Source organism: Hippocampus guttulatus, chromosome 5 (genome assembly GCF_054856545.1).
Source record: "Hippocampus guttulatus isolate MCC_2025c chromosome 5, RoL_Hgut_1.0, whole genome shotgun sequence".
In the NCBI taxonomy this organism is placed as follows: Eukaryota; Metazoa; Chordata; class Actinopteri; order Syngnathiformes; family Syngnathidae; genus Hippocampus; species Hippocampus guttulatus.
In genome coordinates this window covers 19,402,774-19,426,941 of record NC_141265.1, presented here as the reverse complement: position 1 = coordinate 19,426,941, position 24,168 = coordinate 19,402,774, and the positions used below count along the sequence as shown (strand labels likewise).

Below are 24,168 nucleotides of genomic sequence, written 5' to 3'. Positions count from 1 at the left end.
GTTATAGGATATACAAGCTGTTTTTCAGCAGATTTTTGTTTTTTTTGCTTTGACTTGTGGTTTATAATTTGCCATGGATTGACACTTGAAGACAATGTAACAATACTCATGGGCATATATTCTTTATCCTCCACAGAGGATGACTAATATTACTACGGCTTACTGTGCAGTTTTGACCGACTCCCTTGTGCCTGTACGTTTTTGTATTGTACTGTCCGCAGGTAGTCACGACACGCAAACCAGAAGGAGCATCACAATGTCCATTGAATGGAAGCAAAAAATTTGGCAACAACAATTAAAGTCTTTATATTCGAATGAAGTACTTTATCTCATGTCAGTATGGTTTTTTTTCATACAACAATGATTCAAGAAAGTTCGGGCACAGATCATTTCTACACCCCTACCTTGTAAATCACAATGTCCCATCACTCGTGAGCTATTTCTAAAACAGGCCTGCAGGCACCATGTTGGTGACGCCTGCATTGTTGTACGTCATAATGTGACGATTGTAACCTTTGGCAACTGTTTATATGACATCCCTGCAGGAGTCACACATGTTGTGGATTGGATGCCCCTTCAACTCAGCGACTAATTATGTTGTCCATCCATCCATTTTCCGAACCGCTTGATCCTCACTAGGGTCGCGGGGGGTGCTGGAGCCCATCCCAGCTGTCTTCGGGCAGTAGGCGGGGGACACCCTGAACTGCTTGCCAGCCAATCGCAGGGCACACAGAGACGAACAACCATCCACGCTCACACTCACACCTAGGGACAATCTAGAGCGTTCAATCAGCCTGCCATGCATGTTTTTGGAATGTGGGAGGAAACCGGAGTACCCGGAGAAAACCCACGCAGGCCCGGGGAGAACATGCAAACTCCACACAGGGAGGCCGGAGCTGGAATTGAACCCGGTACCTCTGCACTGTGAAGTCGACGTGCTAACCACTGGACCACTGGGCCGCCCTAATTATGTTGTTCATTGATTTTTTTTAAATTTATTTATTTATTTATTTATTATTCTTCTCATTATCTTGAAAGCACTTCACGGCCTCGCTTGCTCCAAATGACATCGCCTCGAACCTCCCACGTGCCAAAGTGGTCACTGGTGTCGTCAGATTGAATTCTGCTGGTTATGCGTGTGTCTCGAGCATGCGAGGCCCTTCTTTCAAATCCTACAAACGGTCAAAGCGCCTGTCTGAGGAGATCTATTTTTATTTTGCCTTATTTTGTTGTCGTTGGGGGAACTGTCGAAGTGGGGAATGCGAGCGGGGTTGCCATCTTCTCCCAATCGTCGTTTTGAGAATAAGCGAGGACGGATGTAGTCGTTATAATTGACGGCATTGATCAAAAAGTCAAGTAAAAAAATAGCATGAAACCGAAGTTTTGCGAGGCTTCCGCACAAGAGGTAACGTCGCCCAAATAATGTTTTGTTTACACTGACACCTGGTGCGTGCCATATGTCACAGGTGCTAGCGTGATATGATTTGGCGCAGAATAGGAAAAAGAAAAGGGGGCTCCCGCCCCACACACCCACTTATACCAGAAGATTGCATCCGATCTGTGCTAATCCTTGATTCCCGCCCCCCCCCCCCCCCCCCATCTTCAGTAACAACAAAATCGAAACATCACATTCATTTCAGATGGCCTATCTTTCGGGGTAAAACGAATGCTAATTGAATAACCAATGCAGCTATTCGTGCGGTCGTTGGACGCAGCAAACAATCCGACAAAGAGACCTTCTGAATGACATCGATTTGACTATTTCATACAAAGCGCCGGTTCTGATGTGCTCTTTAGCTTCATGGGAGGACTGCATCTTGCAGCCGGTTAAAAAGATTTAAGCTAACACCTTGCTGGCAGTGTCAATAAAGACTGAGCAGTGTTATCTTTGTAAAGGCTGATTTGACGATCAAACTCTTAAAATTGGATTCGTGAAAGTGGCCAGACTGTTATGGCTGCCTGGTGTAATCGAAGGTGATTTGAGTCGACGAAATAACGTGTGCAAATACCGTAAGGGAGTTGCTTTATTGACACCGAGTGCCACTTGAAAATGCGAACGAACAAACAATATCAACATCCTTAATTTTATGGCATGAAGAGAGGTTGCACGGCTTTAGATGACGACTTCAAATGTGCTCGCCGTTCATCCGCGGCGCCAAACCGTCGTGCGAAGCGCGCTCATGTCGAACACAGTCACAGTCATCTCGACGATTCTTCCAGTCAAAGCCCATTTTTTATATGAACATTTACATATTATCTCCGACAAAAAGCACTGCGTGTTTCACAGGTCTACCCCCCCCTCCACCCCCATCTCTCCCCCATGCTAAATGTGACCTAAATACTCAACAAAGCACTCAAAAAAAAAATCAAACAAAAGAACCCTAGGCTTCATCAAAGTGTGTTGTGCTCAGAGTAATAAATATGATAATGGCTGCTTTTCAGCACTGGCTGGCAGACAGCGGATTAGTCACCCACGCAGCCACTCACTTCCTCGCCGTGCTTTGCACACACGAGGCCTCCAAGTCTGACACTTAGCCACTCCACTGGAGACTCGACCATGGACTTTGGCCTAAAGTAGCCCATATTTAGGAATATTCTGGGAAAGAATCTGGTTTTATATTGAATGCGCATTTACATTCCGGTCAAGTCGGACATGTTAAATGTCATTTCGATCCAAGGTGCCTTGAGTCAGCCTCACGAGAACGAATGCATGAAAAGCCTTGGAAAAAGACTGGCTGTCAACCAATTCAGTTCCCTATCGCACAGCACACTTAGACGAACGACCATCTGCGCTCACAATCACAGCGAGGGACATTCATTCATTCACTCATTGATTTTCCGATCCGCTTATCCTCACAAGGGTTGCGGGGGGTGGTGCCGGAGCCTATCCCAGCCGTCTTCGGGCAGTAGGCGGGGGACACCCTGAACTGGTTGCCAGCCAATCGCAGGGCACACAGAGACGAACAACCACTCACACTCACACCTAGGGACAATTTGGTGTGTTGTGCATGTTTTTGGAATGTGGGAGGAAACCGGAGTACCCGAAGAAAACCCACGCAGGTCCGGGGAGAACATGCAAACTCCACACAGAGAGGCCGGGGATCGGAATCGAACCCCGCACCTTTGCACTGTGAGGCAGACGTGTTAACCAGTTAGGCACCGTGCCGCCCTGGCTGATTAATCGCTTATTGGAATTTTCTTCTGCCAAACATCGGAACCACCATAAAATATAAAATAAAATCCATATCGATTGGGCCCTAATCCTGACTAATCTGATTGGGAACAGCCTCTTCTGCCCTTAGTGCAAAACCACCACTGACTCAAGGTTAGAAAAAAAAAAGAACAACCCAAACTGTCACGAGAAGTACCCCAAAGTCTTTTTTTTTCTCTTTCAGGAACAAGCGGACTCAGCCTTATCACTCATCAAGTGGATGCTGTGCGCGAAGAGACGCTTTTTGCAAAGCCTTTCACTTTTTGACAATTGACAGCACCTGAAGCAGATCCAATATCAAACTGTATCAAAAGACCAAAAGGAGTTAAAACATTCCTCGCACTTGAGCTCCGGCTTTCGGCTGAGGCTATGGCTCTGCCGAGAGGCAACGACTCGGCTTCTGACGGATGAGAGGAACATGAAAACGTGGATTACGGCTGTGAGGGAAACCCGATCATGGCGGATTATGATGGCCCGACTACCTGGTGGGCCATCACTGCACATACGCAGGTGGCGCGCGTGTCACACCACAAGGACAAGGATCTTAATGATGTGTCACTGGTGCAGTGCATCCATTGCTTTAGGTCCAGATGGAAATTCCAAGCATGGGACCACATAAAGTGTCGAACCTATCAGTTGCTGTCAGAAGCATTGCCGCTGTCTGCGAGTGGTTCACTGGCAGGCAGGCTTAATGTTATCATGTGAACATTAAGGTCAGCCTGTTTGACAAAAGAACACATTAGCCTCGATATGTTAAGTCCGTAATGTTCACACGACTGCGACAGCATGCGCCATTAGTAAAACGACTGGAGGCCAATCGAAGCACCTATAAGACCGGGCACATTGTTGTGACACCATTATCAAATGCTTTACCCCATTGAACACAAATAAATTCATTTCCCGACTCCATGATGCATATCCCGAGTCAGTTTTCAATGTAAGTTATTGCTCTTGTTTTTTATTTATAGCGGGCTCTACGTTTTCAAACGATTCAATTGCGGCCCCGGTCCACGAAATGATCAAACCGCTCCTTGTAGGGGAAGAGTAGCCAGCAGCTATCGGATGAACGAATGTGCCAAAAACAAAATGACTCCATGCTTGTCAATATTTGCAGCCCACACATTTGATTTCTGGGTGACAATTGTCAAGTAAATAAGCACGTGAAAGATGGGCATCACTGATTAATCATTGGTCCTTGAGAAGAATGCTGATTGATTGGAACGGATTGTTGATTCACTCTTTGGGCGCCGTTGACGTTAAATGATGTTAACAAGCAGCGCCAGCGCTGGGCAGACTGGGTAGCTCTGGTTTGACTATTAAGATGTGAAAGTAAAAATAAAATAATAATTAAAAAATTATAAAATAACTATGGCAGCACTGGGTCTCTTTTGGATGAGATCATCATGTCTCTGTGGTCAGCGAAAACCCATGAACATGGTGGACATTTGGAAATGTGGCCGTTACAAGCAGCGTGTGAGTGATCAAAGCCTCTGTCATGTTAAATCTACAACAAAGAGTCACAAAAGAAAGAAAAGATGTCTGAGATTATTTGAATTTAGAATGTGAAGTGATGACGCAAAGTGCGCACACGCTACTAAATACTACTACTATTACGAATGAATAGCATGCAAATAGCTAGTGAAGTCTGTCACGTGTTAACTTGTTGCACTGATAATTTACTGTAAATACATTATTTTGCCATCATGAGCACACTTTCATTTTTGTTCGTATTTAGGTGTCATGAAAGAATACGTTAACATGAAATCAATACTTTTGTTTTTACTCCCTTTTTTTGCTCGGCACAAAAAAGGCCTATTTCTCAATAATAATCAAACATCTGTCAAAATCTGTGGTACTGAACACGTCGACTTGGCCAGAAAAATTCATCCATCTCACACGTGTGACATATGAAGATGCTGATCAGACAGCATGACTCATGTTTGCCCTCGGTATGGCAACATTCTCCATCTAAAGTATTTTAAATTTTGAATTATAGCTTATCGAGGAAACTCAGACACATTCCCATTCTATTTCCCAATGCCAATTGCCTTTACCGTCGTTTTTATATTATTTTCTTTTAGTTTTTATAAGTGCTTTCTATTTTCCAAACTGTTTTGATCTCCCTCCCAGATGGATTTGTGAAACAAAGTATGTTGCGAGACAACCCATTCGGAGTGTCTGACTAGAATTAAACAAATGCATTTTGCGAGATGTGTGCTGCCGTCCATTAAACAGCATCTGTCTGCACATTTTGTGAGTTTTCTGCTCTTAAATTGAAAAACAAAAGATACTGGTCTCCATTTAAAGTTTAGGCTAAAAACAAAACTCACTCATTCAGGAGACATGCTTTTCACTGGACAGCAACGATATTTTTTTCTCCATCCATTCAATTTCTACGCCGCTTATCACAGCTAGCTTCAAATGAAGAGGCAGACTATCTGGACCTCGGGCTGCTCGCCGGTCAATCACAGAGCATTAAAAACGGACACACCATTCCCACTGACAGTAACAGCATTTACCTTTTCTAATACAGTGAAAATTCAATATAACAGACCGAGAAGCAACGAACGGACATAAAATAGTGTCCAGACTACTCAAAAGAGCCCTTTGTTCAGCTGTCAAAGTGTGCCGGTTCCAGAATTTGCCGTGATTGGCCACATTTGCCAAGAAATAGAGCAGCAGACAAGAGACCACGTCCATATGTTTGAAGTTGTGCCACTGTTGTCACAGATATATAGTAGACCACATATGTGCCCATGTGGCGGCCATGTTGGCAGGACCGATTTTCCCGGTCAAAAGGTCTTTGAAAATATGGACATGTGTCGGGCTGTGCACAAATCAGTGGTGACTCGAAGCGAGAAGCACAATGGCTGTTACAAACAAACGCCAACAAAGCCGTTCACAATTAAAAAATATATATATATATATTCACAATACTTTTGTACTGTACAGGCCATTTTCAGCCACCCAAAAAGTATAAAACAATAATTTGGTTCTTTTGTGGGTGTTTTTAGGCCATGAAAAAAAAACTTAATTTTAACAAAGAATCGGCTCGAACAGACAACTCCTCTACCAAACGAGTCCGCGGAATTGATAAATTAATAGATGTCAATATAATATTCAGAAAAATAATATTCCAGGCCTTTGAATCTAAATAAACAGATCAAAAGAAGGAATAAATAGTGACGCTGAAGCGTGGAGTTGCATGCTAATCACAAGTATCCATAAGTCATTTTTGCCGAGCTGCCCATCCAAGTCAATTTTCCATGCTGTCTATAGAGATAAGTTCCCCACTTAGGTGTCTTTCAAACTCAATTTCAAAATAATTCCAGCCGATGACAACAGCCTCGGAGTTGGTCAATCATATTATCTCATTAACTCATTCACTCCCAAAGACGTTTTTAAACGTCTTTTCAGACTTGGTCAAGAATTGGCTGGTACTGAATGACTTATTAATTTAAAGACACCGGGGGTGACTTCTGATTACCAGATGAATAATAATAGCTGCTGGTGGATGCGCATCCCAATCAAATTAATTCTGTTCTACGTGTGTGTTGATGGCTCTTGCCACTTTGGGGGAAAAAAAAGCTTCAGATACATGAAATTGTTGTTGTTGCAGACTAAATCACCCTGTCAGGATGTGGGGCTGGACTGCAAAGAAATACGAATTAAACAACAAAATGGAAAATGTTGCATAGCTGATGCCAGCGTGTCAAAAAACACCACCCGACATTCACAGTTCGAGCTCTTTTATCTAATTTGGCGGCACGCTAAAGATCAGACGCTTTGATGCAAGTGGAGCACCCGCTTTACAAAGTAATTACGGTTTATGAACATTCTGTGCCCATTTTCATTATGCCACACACTTTATCAGGTGGAAATCACACAGATCACAGATCTTTGGCTCATCCGGTGATCGTCATTCAGCGGCGCTTCCTGATTATCACAGCATCGATGCCAAATACGAGGCCGCCATGAATTATTCAAGATTGTCTGCCGCAATAAAGGACTTCCTACTGCTCTCATATCGAGTCTGTACAACGTGTCCCGAGAGCTGTGGCTGCACAGGTGTAATGTCTCCACCCAAAGGAAACCTGAGGAACTGAGTTTGCCGATCACCATATGTGGACGACGAGTCGGATAACAATGAGACGCGACCCAAATTCCTTTCAGATTCAATGCGAGATTACGGTCAAATTGATTGTGAAATGTAAACTCTAGATGGACTAAATTTCCTCAAGGGCTCTGTAGGAACCTAAATACAATTGGAGTGAATAAATGTTGACCCAAAAAAAAATGTGATTTATGTTTAATATTGGAGAATATGTCGTGTCTTTCGGATATTTCCCCTTCAATTGCCTTCAAGGCGGAAGGAAGTGTCCGTGTCGGCACGGCGATGAGCCACATTTTTTTTTTACATCTCTATTCGCTAATTCATTCACTGAATTCTTTATTGGTGTTATCTGAGAGTAACGTCTCTTGTGAAGCTTTCATTCTAGAGGTAAACTGTAATAAAACCAAGAGGAGAGTCTGGAATTTTTGTCTATCTGACCAAATTGTGGACGTCGAGGGAACAATCAAGCTAAGGCTTCGTTGATTACTAATCTCGAGGAGCAATAAAGCCAAAACACTGATGAAATAAATGGAAGTCAAGCGAAATTGAGAAGCACTTTGGTTTAAGGTTCTTCCACATTTATGAACAATGCATGTACAGCAATGCAAAGGTCATCATGATGCCCCAGTACAAATCTTTTCAGTGTCACAATGATATGGGGGGAGGGGGGGGGGGCCGAAATCACATGAATCCAGAAAGTTTTTCCTTGACTTTCTCTTCAATATTTGAGAAGTATTTCATTTGGGCAAGCAACTCCTTGGCAGCTTGGAGCTCTCCTGCCAGGGAGAAAATTAATAATAACAAAGACAAGACAGAGCACAAAAAAGAGGTTCAAGTGATGACTCATTGAGCAACATAGATCTTCAGCATAGATGACAAAACTAGCATGCAATGAGTAGGAGGAAAGTGGAAGATGTTTCAAAGGGACTTCTTGATGTCTTACCTGCACGCAGGGTGTCGTCTATCTTCGCTGTCAGGCCCTTCAGTTTCCCTGCAAGCGATGCGACAAGTTCAACGAGTGCATGTGTACATAAAAAAAAAAAAAGGACCGGCTCTTTCATCGGAAACCGAACATTGCATCACTAAGTGTCTGGGAATGCAGAAAGTACAACAAAGGGAATTTTGTGAAAGAGAAAAAAACCCCACAGAAACAACAAGAGCTTCAAGAGGAAGTGCAATTCGTCGCAAATCACCCCATTGAGGTCAGTTTATGACCTAATACCCCTGAAAATAACAACATACTGCTTTTTTCTTTTATTTTTCCCAGCGCAAAGGACTCGCTTGCATAAATATGCCCATTCAAGGGTGGCACAAAACTGCTGAACAAGAAACCAACATGTACAAGAACTCATTTGGTAAATTGTTTTTTTCCACAAACTTGAGCTCACTCAAAATGTTAATATGATTGAGGGGCTATGCTTGTCCTGCATTATCTTTCCACACACACAAAAAAAAAGCAGATTTAAGCACCACGTTTCCTCACATTTTCTATTGGAAAAAAGGATATTGCTGGTTTATCAGCATTTTTATTTTAATGAATGATTCGGGTTTGTAATATAGTTGTTGTAAGATAGTGTATGAGCTGTTGTCTGAGATAAATCGACCAACCCAGTGTGTGACCTGTACTAACTGCGGATCAAAGATTACATCTGTGTGAGAGGCTTAATGAGCTGAGCGGACATGAAGTCATCTGTTTACATTTGGTGTCCTGGCTGATCTTATCGGTTTCCTCTGGAGTCTGCGCCTGTTCGAGGGCTTCATTGATCTCCATCAGCTCCAGCAGAAACTCGGCATCCGCCCCTGAATCCGTGCCTTCGTCGATGCGCATCCCCTTCAGCTCCAGCTGGAAGGCAAGACGACACGGACGCGCCGTGATGCGTGACATGGTGACATGCCGCATCTTTGAGACAGACGACGTTAGTCGGGGGGGGTTGAACTCACCAGATAAAGGCCGCGACTCAAAGGCTTGAGCAGAGTTGTGTAGGCTTTGTTGACAAGCGCCGACTGGTGCGCAGAATACTCCTGTTCTTCCTGCAAGGGAACATTTTATGATGGATTAGCCTCTTTTTGTTGTCCGTAACCATTTACAAAAAACAGCGGAACCTCTTTTGGATCATGGGAGGAAACCGGAGTACCCGGAGAAAACCCAAACAGGCACGGGGAGAACATGCAAATTCCACGCAGGGAGGCTGGGACCAAATTCAAAACCATGACCTCTGCCTGTGTGAGGCGCGTTTGCTAACCAATCAACCACCGTGCCGTCGCACAGGTATTATTGAAGGCAAAATGAAAAATGGGAGAAATATTTTGACAGGTGTGAGTGTAGTATGAAAGTATATGCAGTCTGTCAGCTCTTTGTGAAGAAAAAGAAAAAAAATAATCAATAGTCTCATCATTGTTGAGCTGTATTAACAACCAATGCAGTAGGTGGCTGCCTTGTAGAAGTAATGGGCTGTCTATATGTGATGGACGCCCCCCCCCCCCCCGGCAAGGTACCCCCCGCAAATGTGGACAGTGACCAAATACAAATAGCAAGATTCCGGGAATAATGATCGTCACCCCAAAAAAGCTTTATAATTGCTTGTCGAGGTTAATAGATGCCACAAGATGGCAGTAGTCTTACTCATGTCTAAACGAAGTTCCTTAACTCAATTTAAGATTCACTTCAACATAGTTCATTGCTGGTACATAATTTTGCCATCAAAAACACATTTTTGTTGTTGGTGGTGGCGTTTTTAGAATAGGGCTGTTCAGGTGTTTGAGGTGTCACGAAAGCAAACATTATTAGCTTAAAACTCCCCCTTGAGCATAAAATATATCTTTTAACAAAAATCTTGCTTTCTGCTGGGTTTTTTTAACATCCAAAACAGGTGATTTGGGTGAAACCAACCCGCGTTCTACTTCTGATGGGAAACAAAAAAATGGAATAAGGTAGAATTTTTTTTTTTGTGATGACAGAGTAGTCTAATCTTTCATTAGTTTGTGTGTTTCTACACAATGTTCTGTGATAGCTGACATAGAAAGACGAAATGTATTAGGTACTCAGTAAATAACAATACTCTGTTTTATAGTTGTTGTTTTTTAATTATACCATGCATGATGAGAGTGTGGTTAGGTAATTAGCGTATGTCAAGTGCAGTACAACTGATGTAGTCTAATCATGAAAACTCCAACCTATGAAATAAACATCGGTAACTAATCTAAAGATGCATCTGAGAAGTGTCAGACAAACATTTCATTTCATCATAAAATTCATCACAATTTTCCGATGTTACCTAATTCCCCATTGCCATTTTAGCAACGTGAATAAAATCAGAATGCTGCATGCAGTGCTCAACATAAATGACAGCACCCCAACAGATCTGTCAGATTACCTCGAGTTCATTTTCAGAAGCAACATTTTCTATGGCACACACAAAAAAAAAAATTGAACTCATGGGAGTAATCATCATCATCATCATATTTTAAAAATGTTATGGTTTGTTTGCGGATTAGCGGATAAGATTACTTTTCAACGAGTGTACTTGTTTACTCGTGTATACTGAGGGCTGTGCCGTACACTGTGCAGTACTTGAAAAACACTTAAGAGATGGGGAAGCGGCAGACCACTCACGGACCGTGCTCCCGGGCTGTTATCCATTTACAAACCCCTGCCTACCGCAGATTTCTGGCTGAAGTTGTCTGGATGTAGGGAGCGTTGGAGCTGCAAGTATCTTTTCTGCAGTTTGTGCATGTCCAGTGCAAATGTGTCCTCACTGTGGGGGGGGGGGGGGGGGGGGGGAAAGGGAATGAAGATATATACAGTATATATTTTTCCCCCAAAGGTGCTGTTGAGAGACTTAGTTATGATTTGTATGCCAGTTTGCTATAAGGTAATCCCTCATTTACAGCTTGGGTTACATTCCATACCACCCGGGCAAGAGACAAAATACACAAATTGGCAACCAGGCATTTTGTTTATGCATTAAACCCCCCCCCCCCCCCCCCCCCCCCGCCCAAAAAAAAGACATAATTTCACAGGCTGATAATTTGGGCAAACCTGTTGTCTATGCCTGAACCTCGAGTCTGTAAAGAAAGCGGTTATGTATGACATGAAGGCTTGAGGAGCCTTACCAGTCCATGATGCTGAAGAAAGATACTGCCTCATTAGGAGGCTGGACTACTTTACAGGACGAGCAGAAGAATGTTGGGCTTGTGTCAAAAGGTTCTTTACACTTCCAACAGTTCGATGGAACATTGCATGTGCTGCACCTCCTGATTGTCGTGACGTTCCTTAGGTTGCAAGCCAACTGTCTTTGCTTCCCAATGGCTCTGAGGGACCTGCTGCTCCAGGTGTCCTTTGCCAAGCCTACAACCGAACAGCTTGCTGGACATATAACAGCTTTGAAAACGGCCGGTTCACTCGTGACGAGCCGGCTTGAGAGCGACAGCGTCCGGAATGAACCTACCGTTCGCAAAATGCTCAATGACACCATTTGGGAGTTTCAAGAAAGACCCGATTTGAAGCTGTTTTGCAACTAAAAACAAATACATAAGCATCTCCAGGAAGCGACGTTTTCTTCTACGTTTAATAAAAATCATCACAGTGCCACCTATCGGTAGGCGGTGACGGACCATGGATTGTGCTCAGAAAACAGCGCCTTGGTTTAGCCTAGCTTTTGCTGCTCTAGCCACGAAAAGGCAAATATACGCTCCTTCCAGTGGTTCTGGATTTAAGCACGCGCCTTCAAACACAGTAAGTCGACGCCTCAAGCTGTTTTCTCACAACTTGTCGTCGTCCCGCTGACAAGAGTGTCCGCGGCGTTTCTTCCCAATTGAAGTTCCAGCCCAGATGACACAAAGAGCGGGGTGGTAAACATGTAGCTACTTAGCCCCGCTAGCTAAGAGCGCTCATGGCTAGTGCGCTGAAGATGTTCGTGTTGACCGCACATCACATTCACTTGCGCAATGCCCCCTCCTCCCCAAAAAATGAACGTTTTTTTTTTAAGACAAACGTCGCATTGTTCAATGAATATCTTAGTTCACTAAGCCATTTTGACAAAGTCCGTCGGTGCTAATGTCACCTATGTTGGATGGCTTCTGTGTCCAACTTCTCATTAAGGTTAATCACACAAACTATGTTTAATTTTACTTTCTCACCATTTTTTACCACGTGAACATAAATGTCACACAAGCCAGCTCGATCTACCGAATCATCGTGTGTGCGTGCGTGCGTGTGTGTGTGTGTGTTTTGTTTTTCTTTATAGGTTTCACGGGTAAGCTCATGGCAGTAACAGTGGTGATAGTCCATGAACGGTCATGGACTCACAGAAAACGTCTCATCCATCACCAACTGCAACAGGCACTGGAGCCCAGATAACACAGTGAAACTGGTAAGTTTGTACACACACAGGCATGTGATGTGATGGTGAGTAGAAACAAAAAGGAGCTCTGAAGTTGAGCCAGTATAAATGTCATTTTTGGCCGCTGACGCAGACTTGATGTCACCGACTTTATCGTTTCCGAACAAAGTAGACGCCCGCGATTACTGCCAGCGCCTGCCTCTTATTGTCTAAGTGTAGGTGTGTTGGGGAGGTGAGGGAAAAGGTGACAGTAGAGTATCCCGGAGAGGCAACTGACTTGGAGACAGCACTTTCTATAAGGTAAACAGGATCTCTCCGACTGAAGGTCGAGGGGGGTGCAACTCAAGGCCCCCCACAGACAATACTCTGGGTATTATTAACGGAAATGGCTAAGAATAGAGAACTAGCGAGAGAGGTGGCTCCTCTGGCCGTCGCGTTGTTTGGGTTAAACATGCCAAAACGGAACATCATCTTTAGAGGAGTCCCTCGCTGGGCGTGCCGCACACACACCGAGCCAGGAGCTGATTCGAAACACTGATGGACAGCATTGACAAAAGAGCTGACGCGGAATGTTGCTCACTGCAAATGGGTGGACTTATTGCTCTTTACAGTGGCGTAAGTAGAATCCATTTTCTTCTCCAAATGCGTGTGAATAATCATATGTTCATTTTATGATTGTTAAATGATATAATGCATAATCTGTGTGGAAGTGTATTAAATGACATGAAGATAATAGTAGTACGTTTGTTGAGCAAAATAAGTCGGACCATCTGAAAAATAACCCAAAGAAAAATACTGTCTTGAGTTGAGATTGCTTGATTTTTACTTTGCGTAAAATGTTCCAAGGATTTTTCATGCCATGAAAAAATATACAGTATATATATATATATATATATATATATATATATACACTGCACTCAAAACTGCCAAACAAAGGCTCCAAGCCTTGTCCAGTCGCCTAAAGAGGTACACGAAAGAGAATGAGGCCAGACGAATAAACAGGCTGTTCGCAACACAACCTGCAAAAGTGTACGCTCAGTGGCAGGGTCCTAACAACAGAGCTGACCCACCAAGACTGGAAACTGAAAGGTACTGGAAAGGCATATGGGAGAAGGAGGTTGCACATAACAGCAGTGCACAATGGCTGGTGACCCTGAGAGAGGAGCACAGCAACCTCCCTGAACAGAACCCAGTTACCATAACAGTGGCAGACATACAGGAAAGAGTCTCAGATATGAAGAACTGGACAGCACCAGGCCCGGACATGGTCCACACCTACTGGCTAAAGAAACTCACAGCACTCCATGAGCGCCTAGCAGCACAAATGAACCAGCTGCTGAGGGATGGGACTCACCCAGGATGGCTAACCGAAGGGCGAACGATCCTGATCATGAAGGATCCCTCAAAGGGTGCAGTCCCATCCAACTATCGGCCAATAACCTGTCTCTCCACAACATGGAAGTTCATGTCAGGCATCATTGCGGCTAAGATAAGTGGACACATGGATCAATACATGAGCGAAGCACAGAAGGGCATTGGTAGAGATACCAGAGGAGCCAAACATCAGCTCCTGGTTGACAGAACAGTCGCACAAGACTGCAGGTCCCGACGTACCAACCTGTGCACAGCCTGGATTGATTACAAGAAAGCCTATGACTCGATGCCACATACATGGATCACTGAATGCTTGGAGTTGTATAAGGTGAACAGGACCCTAAGAGCCTTCGTTGCGAACTCGATGAGGATGTGGAAAACCACACTTGAAGCCAATGGCAAGCCACTTACCCAAGTGTCCATCAAATGTGGCATATACCAAGGTGATGCACTCTCCCCACTGCTGTTCTGCATAGGACTGAATCCCCTAAGCCAAGTAATCACCAAGACAGGCTATGGATACCGCCTCAGAAATGGAGCTACAATCAGTCACCTCCTCTACATGGATGACATAAAGCTGTATGCTAAGAGCGAAAGGGACATAGACTCCCTGATCCACACAACCAGGATCTACAGCAGCGACATCGGGATGTCATTCGGGCTTGACAAATGTAGTCGGATGGTGACTAAGAGAGGAAAGGTAGTCCACACTGAAGGGGTCTCACTCCCTGAAGGAACAATAGCAGACATTGAGGACAGCTACAAGTACCTCGGTATACCACAAGCCAATGGCAACCTCGAACTGGCAACAAGGAAAGTGGCTACGGCCAAATACCTCCAGCGAGTGAGGCAAGTCCTAAGAAGCCAGCTCAATGGCAAGAACAAGACCCGGGCAATAAAAAGCTATGCCCTGCCAGTGATCAGATACCCTGCAGGAATAATAAGGTGGCCAAAGGAAGAGATTCAGACCACTAACGTTAAGACCCGAAAGCTCCTAACCATGCATGGAGGGTTCCATCCCAAATCCAGCACCCTGAGACTGTACGCAAGCCGAAAGGAAGGAGGCCGGGGACTAGTGAGTGTGAGAGCCACTGTCCAGGATGAAACATCCAAGCTCCATGAATACATCAAGGAGAAGGCTCCAACGGATGACGTACTCAGAGAATGTCTCAGACAATGGGGAACAGAAGATGAGGCGCTGGAAGAGGGACCATCATGGGAGGACAAGCCCCTACACGGGATGTACCACCGGACCATAACTGAAGTGGCCGATCTCAAGAAGTCCTATCAGTGGCTAGAGAGGGCTGGCCTGAAGGACAGCACAGAGGCACTCATCCTGGCTGCTCAGGAGCAGGCCCTGAGCACCAGAGCCATTGAGGCCCAGATATACCACACCAGACAAGACCCAAGGTGTAGGTTGTGCAAAGAGGCACCTGAGACGATCCAACACATAACTGCAGGGTGTAAGATGCTGGCAGGGAAAGCCTACATGGAACGCCATAACCAGGTGGCTGGCATAGTCTACGGAAACATCTGTGCGGAGTATGGACTGGAAACCCCAAGGTCAAAATGGGAAACACCTCCAAAGGTGGTGGAGAATGACAGAGCGAAGATCCTGTGGGACTTCCAGATCCAGACTGACAAGATGGTAATGGCGAACCAACCAGATATCGTGATCATGGATAAAGGGCAGAGGAAAGCCGTTGTCGTGGATGTAGCGGTCCCAAGTGATGGAAACATCAGAAAGAAGGAACACGAGAAACTCGAGAAATACCAAGGGCTCAGAGAGGAGCTGGAGAGAACCTGGAAGGTAAAGGTGACAGTCGTGCCTGTGGTGGTCGCAGCACTCGGGGCAGTGACCCCCAAACTAGATGAGTGGTTGCAACAGATCCCGGGAACAACATCGGACATCTCAGTCCAGAAATGTGCAGTGCTGGGAACAGCAAGGATACTGCGCAGAACCCTCAAGCTTCCTGGCCTCTGGTAGAGGACCCGAGCTAAATGAGGGACGGACACCACCCGAGGGGGGGTGAGACGAGGAATTTTTTTTATATATATACAGTATAAAAAACTAATATTTAATCTCTTTATTGACTGTTGATGTTTCTCCATAGTCAATCACTGAAAATGATGAAATAGATTTATAATAAATGCCTTGAATCATTTCTTCTCTTCTTATATTGCAGTTTCATTGTTTTGGGATCTGAGCCAGCCACTCCAACTTTGTCAATCGGATCATTTGCTTTCAACTTATGCAAATCTAAATGATGGAAAGACTACAAGGAGACGCACAAAAATTGCACTTTCTATTTAATTGAGTGATGAGTTTTGGCTGAGAAATTTGCATCCAGTTTGGCACCCCATTTCAAAGATTAAGTGGACCTGTTAAAGCAAAAGCCTCATATTCATTAGAGTGAAGTCTATGAACGGACACTTTATCGGGGGAAAAAGCCGGAAGCTCATTTTCACGCGCTCTTCAAGCAGGGGTTCTCAACAGATCACATTGTGTAACTCATTTTTATCAAGGTTTGACAGAAATATGAACTACAGATCAGAAATCGTGCAGCACCCGTGCACTGTTCATTTCCGAGTACATAAACACGCCACTTGTAAGTAACAAATGGAAACAACAAATTGAGACTTCTGAGGGGAACTCAGTAACCCGCTCTCCGAACCGAGCATCCTCTCCTCAATGTAGCCGTTTGCTCCAACCTGTGCTTTTTCTCCCAGATAAACCATGATCCCCATCACTGAACTGCGGTACTTTGTGGACACGCAGCCGGCCTACCGCATCCTGAAACCATGGTGGGACGTGTTCACCGACTACATTTCCATCGTCATGCTCATGATCTCGGTGTTCGGGGGGACTCTGCAAGTCACCCAGGACAAGATGATCTGCTTGCCCTGCAAGTGGGTGGTCGATCAGACCTGCAAGAAGAACTTAAATTCCTCCTTCACCACGCCTTTTTCATTGGAGCCCAAAGGAATCCGGTACGATTTGGACCGCCACCAGTACAACTACGTCGACGCCGTGTGCTACGAGACTCGATTACACTGGTTTGCCAAGTATTTCCCCTACCTGGTTCTACTCCATACCCTTATTTTCTTGGCCTGTAGCAACTTTTGGTTCAAGTTTCCCCGCACTAGCTCCAAACTGGAGCACTTTGTGTCCATCTTACTCAAGTGCTTCGACTCGCCGTGGACCACCAGGGCTCTGTCCGAGACGGTGGTGGAAGAAAGCGATCCGAAACCCATGAAAATGAACGGCTCCATGGAGCACAAGGAGTCGGTCATCAGTGAAGACGTGGAAGCCAGCGTGCCCATGCTCCAGAGGACAAAGACGCGCCTGGAGCAGGGCATCGTCGATCGAACGGAGACGGGCGTTTTGGATAAGAAGGAAGGCGAGCAAGCCAAAGCGCTCTTCGAGAAAGTCAAGAAGTTCCGAATCCACGTGGAAGAAGGGGACATCGTGTACCGGCTGTACATCCGTCAGACGATGATCAAGGTGGTCAAATTCATTTTGATCATCTGCTACACCGGCTACTATGTGAACGATATCAAGTTCAGCGTGGACTGCAACGTGGATATCGAGAGTCTGACGGGCTACAGCGTGTATCGCTGCGCTCATCCGCTGGCGACGCTCTTTAAGATCCTGGCCTGTTTCTACATTAGCTTGGTGGTGGTGTACGGCTTCATCTGCATGTACACGCTGTGCTGGATGCTGCGGCGCTCCCTCAAGAGGTATTCCTTCGAGTCGATCCGAGAAGAGAGCAGCTACAGCGACATACCCGACGTCAAGAACGACTTTGCCTTCATGCTGCACATGATCGATCAGTACGACCCGCTCTACTCCAAGCGCTTTGCCGTCTTCCTCTCGGAGGTGAGCGAGAACAAACTGAGGCAGCTCAACCTCAACAACGAGTGGACCCTGGACAAGCTCAGGCAGAGGATCACCAAGAACTCTCAAGAGAAGCTGGAGCTGCACCTTTTCATGCTCAGCGGCATTCCGGACACCGTGTTTGACCTGATGGAGCTGGAGGTTCTCAAACTGGAGCTCATACCGGACGTGACCATCCCGCCCATCATCGCTCAGCTCGTCAACCTGCGGGAGATGTGGCTCTACCACACCCCGGCGAAAATTGAGGCGCCGGCGTTGGCCTTTCTGCGGGAGAACTTGAAGTCGCTGCACATCAAGTTCACAGATATCAAAGAGATCCCTTTATGGATTTACAGTTTGAAGAATCTTAGCGAGCTTCATCTCACCGGGAATCTCAGCGCGGAGAACAACCGCTACATCGTCATCGATGGGCTGCGGGAGCTGAAAAGGCTCAAGGTCCTGCGTTTGAAGAGCAATCTCACCAAGCTGCCGCAGGTGGTGACCGACGTGGGCATGCACCTCCAGAAGCTCTCCGTCAACAACGAAGGCACCAAGCTGATGGTGCTCAACAGCCTGAAGAAAATGGTCAACCTGACGGAACTGGAGCTGATCCGCTGCGACCTGGAGCGCATACCCCACTCCATCTTCAGCTTGCACAATTTGCAGGAGATCGACTTGAAGGACAACAACCTGAAGACCATCGAGGAGATCATCAGCTTCCAGCACCTGCACAGGCTGGTCTGCCTTAAACTCTGGTACAATCAGATTGCCTACATTCCCATTCAGATTGGCACGCTGATCAATTTAGAGAAGCTGTACCTGAACCGAAATAAGATTGAGAAGATTCCCGGCCAGTTGTTTTATTGTCGCAAGCTTCGCTTTCTGGACCTGAGCCACAACAACTTAACCAATATCCCGGCGGACATCGGCTCCCTGCAGAACCTTCAGTACCTCGCCGTAACTGCCAATAGAGTGAGTACACGAGCCGCCGTTGAACCCGCCATGCCGCGGTTAGATTCCGTCGTTTCATTTTCATTGAACGGGATTAAATTGGAACTAAAAAAACTGTTTGGGCTTCTTTGGTACCGTATTTTGGTACTGCTCACCGAAAAGCCTTCCATTTTCTTAAAAGCTCACAGCGCGCCTTAAAAGCCGATGCGATGCGCCTTGTGTATGGTTATAATGCGATCGGGTTACGCAGCTGAACACGGAAAGAGAGCAGTGGCAAGAGAGTTCAACGTTAACGAGTCAATGTTATGCTTTATTAAATAAGTGTTACTGACATTTGATCGTTCTGTAGCAACGCCACTCAACAGCTAAACTATTTTAGCTGTTGTCATTTATTCAATAATCCAGTGCACCTTTTAGTGTGGAAAATACGGTACTTGATAGAATAACGTGAGTGCCATTTTAAAACCTGCTGCGTTACCATGGGGCGCCGTTTTCAAGCTCGTTTGTGAGGCTGATTTGCAGATGATGTCAACACCCAGCACCGTTTGTCGCGATGGTTTCTTTCATTCATTGGTAGTTATGTCACAATCGTTACGAAGCAAATCGGTCGTCCAGCTTTTACCTACGGTTAAAACCAGGTATGCAAAGAGATTTAACCTGGTTTTACCTTCAAATGGTAACGTTTTCCTCTTCCAACCACCCTCACGTGCAGATCGAGAGCCTCCCCAATGAGCTGTTCCAGTGCAAGAAACTGCGCACCTTGAACCTGGGCAACAACTGCCTGCAGTCCCTGCCGTCGCGCTTCGGCGAGCTGAGCGGACTGACGCAACTCGAGCTGAGAGGCAACCGTCTGGAGTGTCTGCCCGTGGAGCTGGCAGAGTGCCGGCAGCTGAAGAGAACTGGTCTGATTGTGGAGGAGGACCTCTTCAACACGCTTCCCACGGAAGTCAAAGAACAATTGTGGAGGACGGACAAAGAGCAAATTTGAGCGTAGCCGAGAGTTAATAGCTAACCGGGAGGCCAGTCGCAGAAGCGACCGCCCCAAACCCGAGATGGGACGGCGTCATGTACAGCGAATAGGGAACGGGAAGTATTCACTCAGTTTGCCACCATTTTTGTTCTTTTAGTGCATAGCGTCCCAACTGATTTTTTTTTTCTTTGGACATGCACTCCGACTCCCTCATCAGGCTATTTAGCAATAACACAAAAACACTTTATTGATCCCAAAGGGAAATTGGAGAAGCAGTGCCATTGTGATGTTTGTTTACATTTTATGCATCTCAATGATGGTGGAGAATTTTAAGTATGCAAAACAATAGGCCAACTCTACTGAGCATTTTTTAATTTAATAATTCACAAGCACTAAAGAGGACATTCTTCTGTATTCTTAAACGTGTCGTCCTGTCATCAAGCCACTGAGATGCCAAGGTGACCCTGCATGGTCTTTGTTTTGTATTAAGAAATACTATCGTATCCAAACCAGTGGACTTCGTTTCAGCATCGCCGACAAGGACTTTATGAAGCTCAGCAAAATATTGGAACGTTACGCTCGTTATATCATGTTTTATGTTGCGTCTATTTACAACCTTACAAGTGCGCTGTAAAGTTGACAATCATTTAAGTTTGAATCAAAAAAAAGGATGTGCGCCAGCTCATGTCACCTGGATTTACTGTTTTATGCCCCTAGTGTCAGCATATACTGTAAAAATCTTGAGAAAAAAATGTGAGTGAAAGGTGTGAGCCACATCGATTAATATATGAGAAAATGTGTTTGAACGCATGCCAGAGAGTCCTCTGAACGATTATGTGCAGTCACGTCTTGCTGGGTCCACATGTCGAGCGGGGAAGGTTGCCTATCGGTATTTGATCCAGAGGCAGCCCCAACATACAATTCTTAAAAACCAAACCTCAGAGGAACAGTCATGAAATGCCTTGGCCGCTCACAATTTACAATCAGTAACATTTGTTTTATCATAAGTGGAGAATTTTATACAAATGAAACGGCTGCTGGGGAGCGGCGGGAATCCTGGTAGGAGTCTTGGACGTTTTGGGGGTATATTTTTTTCGATGTCAACATTAAAAAGTAATAGAACAAGGTTACGTACCAAGGTCAACCTAAATCACCCCAATGAACACATTCTAGGAAATAGAGTTTTGTCACTGTTATGTATATCTGATTGCAGGTTTCCTCGCAGATGTTCATTCGATACGCACAATTACTTTGACAAACTGGAGCAAATGTACTTTTTGTCAATTAAAAACAATTCCATAGATCATCTACCAGTGAGACACACTCGAAAGATGAGGAGGTATGTTTCTATTTTAACAGCTGTGTGTGCAGGCCACTTGCCTTAACTCCAAATCGCTCGTTTTGTTTTTAATATGCTGTTGCAGTTTGTTTTCATTGCGAGTCTAATACTTTTTACACTTGACCACCTATTAAAGCTAATGTGGAAGACTACTTGGCTCCATATAATCACGGCTGAAACAGAACAACATTTCTGTGTATTGTACGGTAAATGTTTCGTCATGCATTGATAATTCATCAATCGGAGCAAACTGGAAAGGGGTAATTGATGAATGAGAACCATTGTGATGTAGGCTATGCTCCTTTTTATGATTGAATATCGTATTACTGTCATTACTTTGCAAGCTTATGTTTAGAGATTTACGAATATAATTGTTTTGGTATGAGAGTGATGGGTGAGAGAAATGAAAAATCAACCGTCTTTTGCAAATAAAAAATGTGACTCGTCCAATGACTGGAATATTCAATTGATTCCATCATTCTTTTCCGAGGTTGGGCTAGGCAGGGCATCAACAATACAATGCATTTATTTATTTCAAGGTGGTTCCTTTGGGATTACTGACAAAATGATGCTAGACCACTCAGCTACATTTTTTTCATATTGTAATTGACATGAGACTTTCATAACCACTCATACCTTTTGTTTGCATTAAAACCAATGGCAAGTTGAGAAACATTCGAAACAACGTACGTTCGTGCCTTTTTTTAAACAGTCTTGTATTCCTTTATATTATTCTTACAATAGTGTTTTTGTTGTTTTATCTTTCAAAATACCCAAATACACAAACATTTTACTACGGTAAGATTATTCAGGAGTAGCCGTGTTGATGTTAGGCAATTTATACGACAGAGGTCCTCGGTTTACGACAAAATTCCGTTTATACGTCAGCGACGTTTTTGTACGTAATTCGAAACTTGCTATCGTCTGTCGTTTACCCCAAAAGCAGGAATGAAACCATAATTTAAATAAATATCTCTACGAAAACTACCCTAGGGCATAACTATTTCGAATATAAAACATTAAGTAACTGAATCTGACTTTTCTGTACTCGAAAGTGTCGTATGTCGGGACGGAAATCGGGTTCTATCTGTACAAAAATGGTTTGCCGGAACCGTTATCCGTCCAAGAGATACATCCACACGGATTTATTTCGTCGACACACATGCACAGTCGAAACGTTTAAAAATGGTAACTTTTTTGTTTTTAATTTGAGAGCCTCCAAACCTGTCATAATAGTACATACTATATTTCTTATTTTTTATGAATGTAATTTACAAAGAACGAATAGGTTGTTTGTAGTTCACGGGCCAAATTTATTAATTTTTTTTTGTCTTGTATTTTTCTCCTCTGGTGTCTGTCTGTATGTGTGCAGGCCGTTACACTTCACACCGATTTAGGAGACATCAAAATCGAAATATTCTGTGAACGCGCACCGAAAACATGTGAGGTAAGTAAAAGGTCCATTCCCCCTTTCGGATTGTTCTTCGCAATGCATTTCCAGCTTGGGGAAATTTCGTGGAAATTCGTTCTTTCTAGTAATATATATAGAGAAAAGGATATTTTTAAGTTGTGTTTCAACTGAAAAGGGCAGGAGACCGAGTGTAAAAGTGGATTTGAAAACCAAGTTTAAGTGACACCGTCAGAGAGGTATAAATGTAACAGTTCTGAAGTTCCAGATTCGAATCTTTTCGCCATCCTTTAGATGTGGAGTTTGCATGTTCTTTCTCCCATCCCACATTCCCCAAACATGCCGAACTCCATAAATATGTGAATGGAAATGTTTTTCATTTTAGAACTTCCTCGCCCTGTGTGCCAGCGGCTTCTACAAAGGATGCATCTTCCACCGAAACATTAAAGGCTTCATGGTGCAAACTGGAGACCCGACAGGTAGGAAACTACATTGGAGTGATTGTTTACAATGTCACTGTTGCCGTGGCCTTTTTGTGATTTGTTCTGCATGCAAAATCACACAGGCACTGGTAAAGGAGGAACAAGCATATGGGGGCGCAAGTTTGAAGATGAGTTCAGCGAACATTTAAAAGTAAGAGGGCCCCTTTTTTCTTCTCTTTTTCAAATTTTCACTTGCATAAGAACTTGGAAGGTCAGATGCCTTGGAGAGGATGCAATTTGGTGTTCTACCCTAAATTTTCACACTGACTTTCCTCGCAGTTCAGTCGACCTAATTTCAGCCAGCTTATTTTGTCTCTGTGTTTCTTTGCCATTTTTCTTTTCGTGTAATAACAGTGGAAAGAAATTTTGTGCTAACACTGATTGGCATTTCAAACTGTTCACAATCCGCTCTTACTTGACTGAGTTTCCAGTTTTGGCTGAATAAAAACAACCCAAAGCTTGATGCTGCCCCCCGCTGTGCTTGACTGAAGGTTTGGTGTTCTTTTGGCGATGAGCAATGTTTGGTAAAATCCTCTTCTTTTTTTTCAGCATAATGTGAGAGGAGTGGTCTCCATGGCAAACAATGGTCCAAACACAAACGGCTCCCAGTTTTTCTTCACCTACGCCAAACAGCCTCATTTGGACATGAAATATACCGTCTTTGGAAAGTACGCACAGTACCTAATGGCACTACTTAAACTTATAACTGTGTACAAAAGCAAATTTTACTGTGAAGTACCGGTATGTTAAAGTCTCAATGCAAAAAAAAAATCCTTAATCTATTCAAAGAATGCCAGATCATTTATTTTTCGTTTTCCCTAGAATTATTGATGGCTTGGAAGCACTGGATGAACTGGAGAAACTCCCTGTGCATGAGAAGACATTCCAACCGTTGACCGAAACTCGCATTAAAGACGTCACCATTCACGCCAACCCTTTTGCCGGTTAGAAAATGTCATCGTGATGCCCAAATGCTTTTGTCGGTGTGTTAAAAAAACAACAAAAATAAAAAGTCTCAAAAGTGTCAATTGTGAGGATTACATTGTTTAGAAAAGAACATGGTAAATCAGTATTCCCCCCATTCATGTTGTAATTCATAA

At 44.3% G+C, this 24,168-nt stretch overlaps 3 protein-coding genes across 6 annotated transcripts; 2 read left to right on the top strand and 1 right to left on the bottom strand.

Moving 5' to 3' along the window:
* Window positions 1-7,870: 7,870 nt before the first annotated feature.
* Window positions 7,871-11,952, bottom strand: hscb (HscB mitochondrial iron-sulfur cluster cochaperone). Of its 3 annotated transcripts, none has more exons than XM_086111726.1 (7): window positions 11,774-11,952; window positions 11,439-11,673; window positions 10,984-11,080; window positions 9,267-9,356; window positions 9,024-9,168; window positions 8,269-8,316; window positions 7,871-8,101 (listed from the first exon to the last, which is right to left on the bottom strand). In XM_086111726.1, exons 1-7 carry the CDS (start codon window positions 11,940-11,942, stop codon window positions 8,007-8,009), a joined length of 879 nt encoding a protein of 292 aa, XP_085967852.1. In that variant the 5' UTR covers window positions 11,943-11,952; the 3' UTR covers window positions 7,871-8,006. The 3 variants fall into 3 exon arrangements, with proteins under 3 accessions (XP_085967852.1, XP_085967853.1, XP_085967851.1); XM_086111727.1 differs by having other exon boundaries at window positions 11,577-11,673; XM_086111725.1 differs by having other exon boundaries at window positions 11,439-11,952.
* A 619-nt stretch (window positions 11,953-12,571) lies between these two features.
* lrrc8ab (leucine rich repeat containing 8 VRAC subunit Ab) lies at window positions 12,572-21,628 on the top strand. The gene is made up of 3 exons (XM_086111724.1): window positions 12,572-12,697; window positions 16,772-18,890; window positions 19,582-21,628. The coding sequence occupies exons 2-3, from the start codon at window positions 16,779-16,781 to the stop codon at window positions 19,855-19,857; spliced, it is 2,388 nt and encodes a 795-aa protein (XP_085967850.1). The 5' UTR covers window positions 12,572-12,697; window positions 16,772-16,778; the 3' UTR covers window positions 19,858-21,628.
* On the top strand, window positions 12,572-24,092 carry ppil3 (peptidylprolyl isomerase (cyclophilin)-like 3). 2 transcript variants are annotated; one of them, XM_086111731.1, is made up of 6 exons: window positions 12,572-12,697; window positions 22,551-22,625; window positions 22,972-23,065; window positions 23,152-23,219; window positions 23,618-23,736; window positions 23,891-24,092. In XM_086111731.1, the coding sequence occupies exons 1-6, from the start codon at window positions 12,614-12,616 to the stop codon at window positions 24,015-24,017; spliced, it is 567 nt and encodes a 188-aa protein (XP_085967857.1). In that variant the 5' UTR covers window positions 12,572-12,613; the 3' UTR covers window positions 24,018-24,092. The 2 variants fall into 2 exon arrangements, with proteins under 2 accessions (XP_085967857.1, XP_085967858.1); XM_086111732.1 differs by lacking the exon at window positions 12,572-12,697 and adding an exon at window positions 22,290-22,366.
* The last annotated feature ends 76 nt before the right edge of the window (window positions 24,093-24,168 follow it).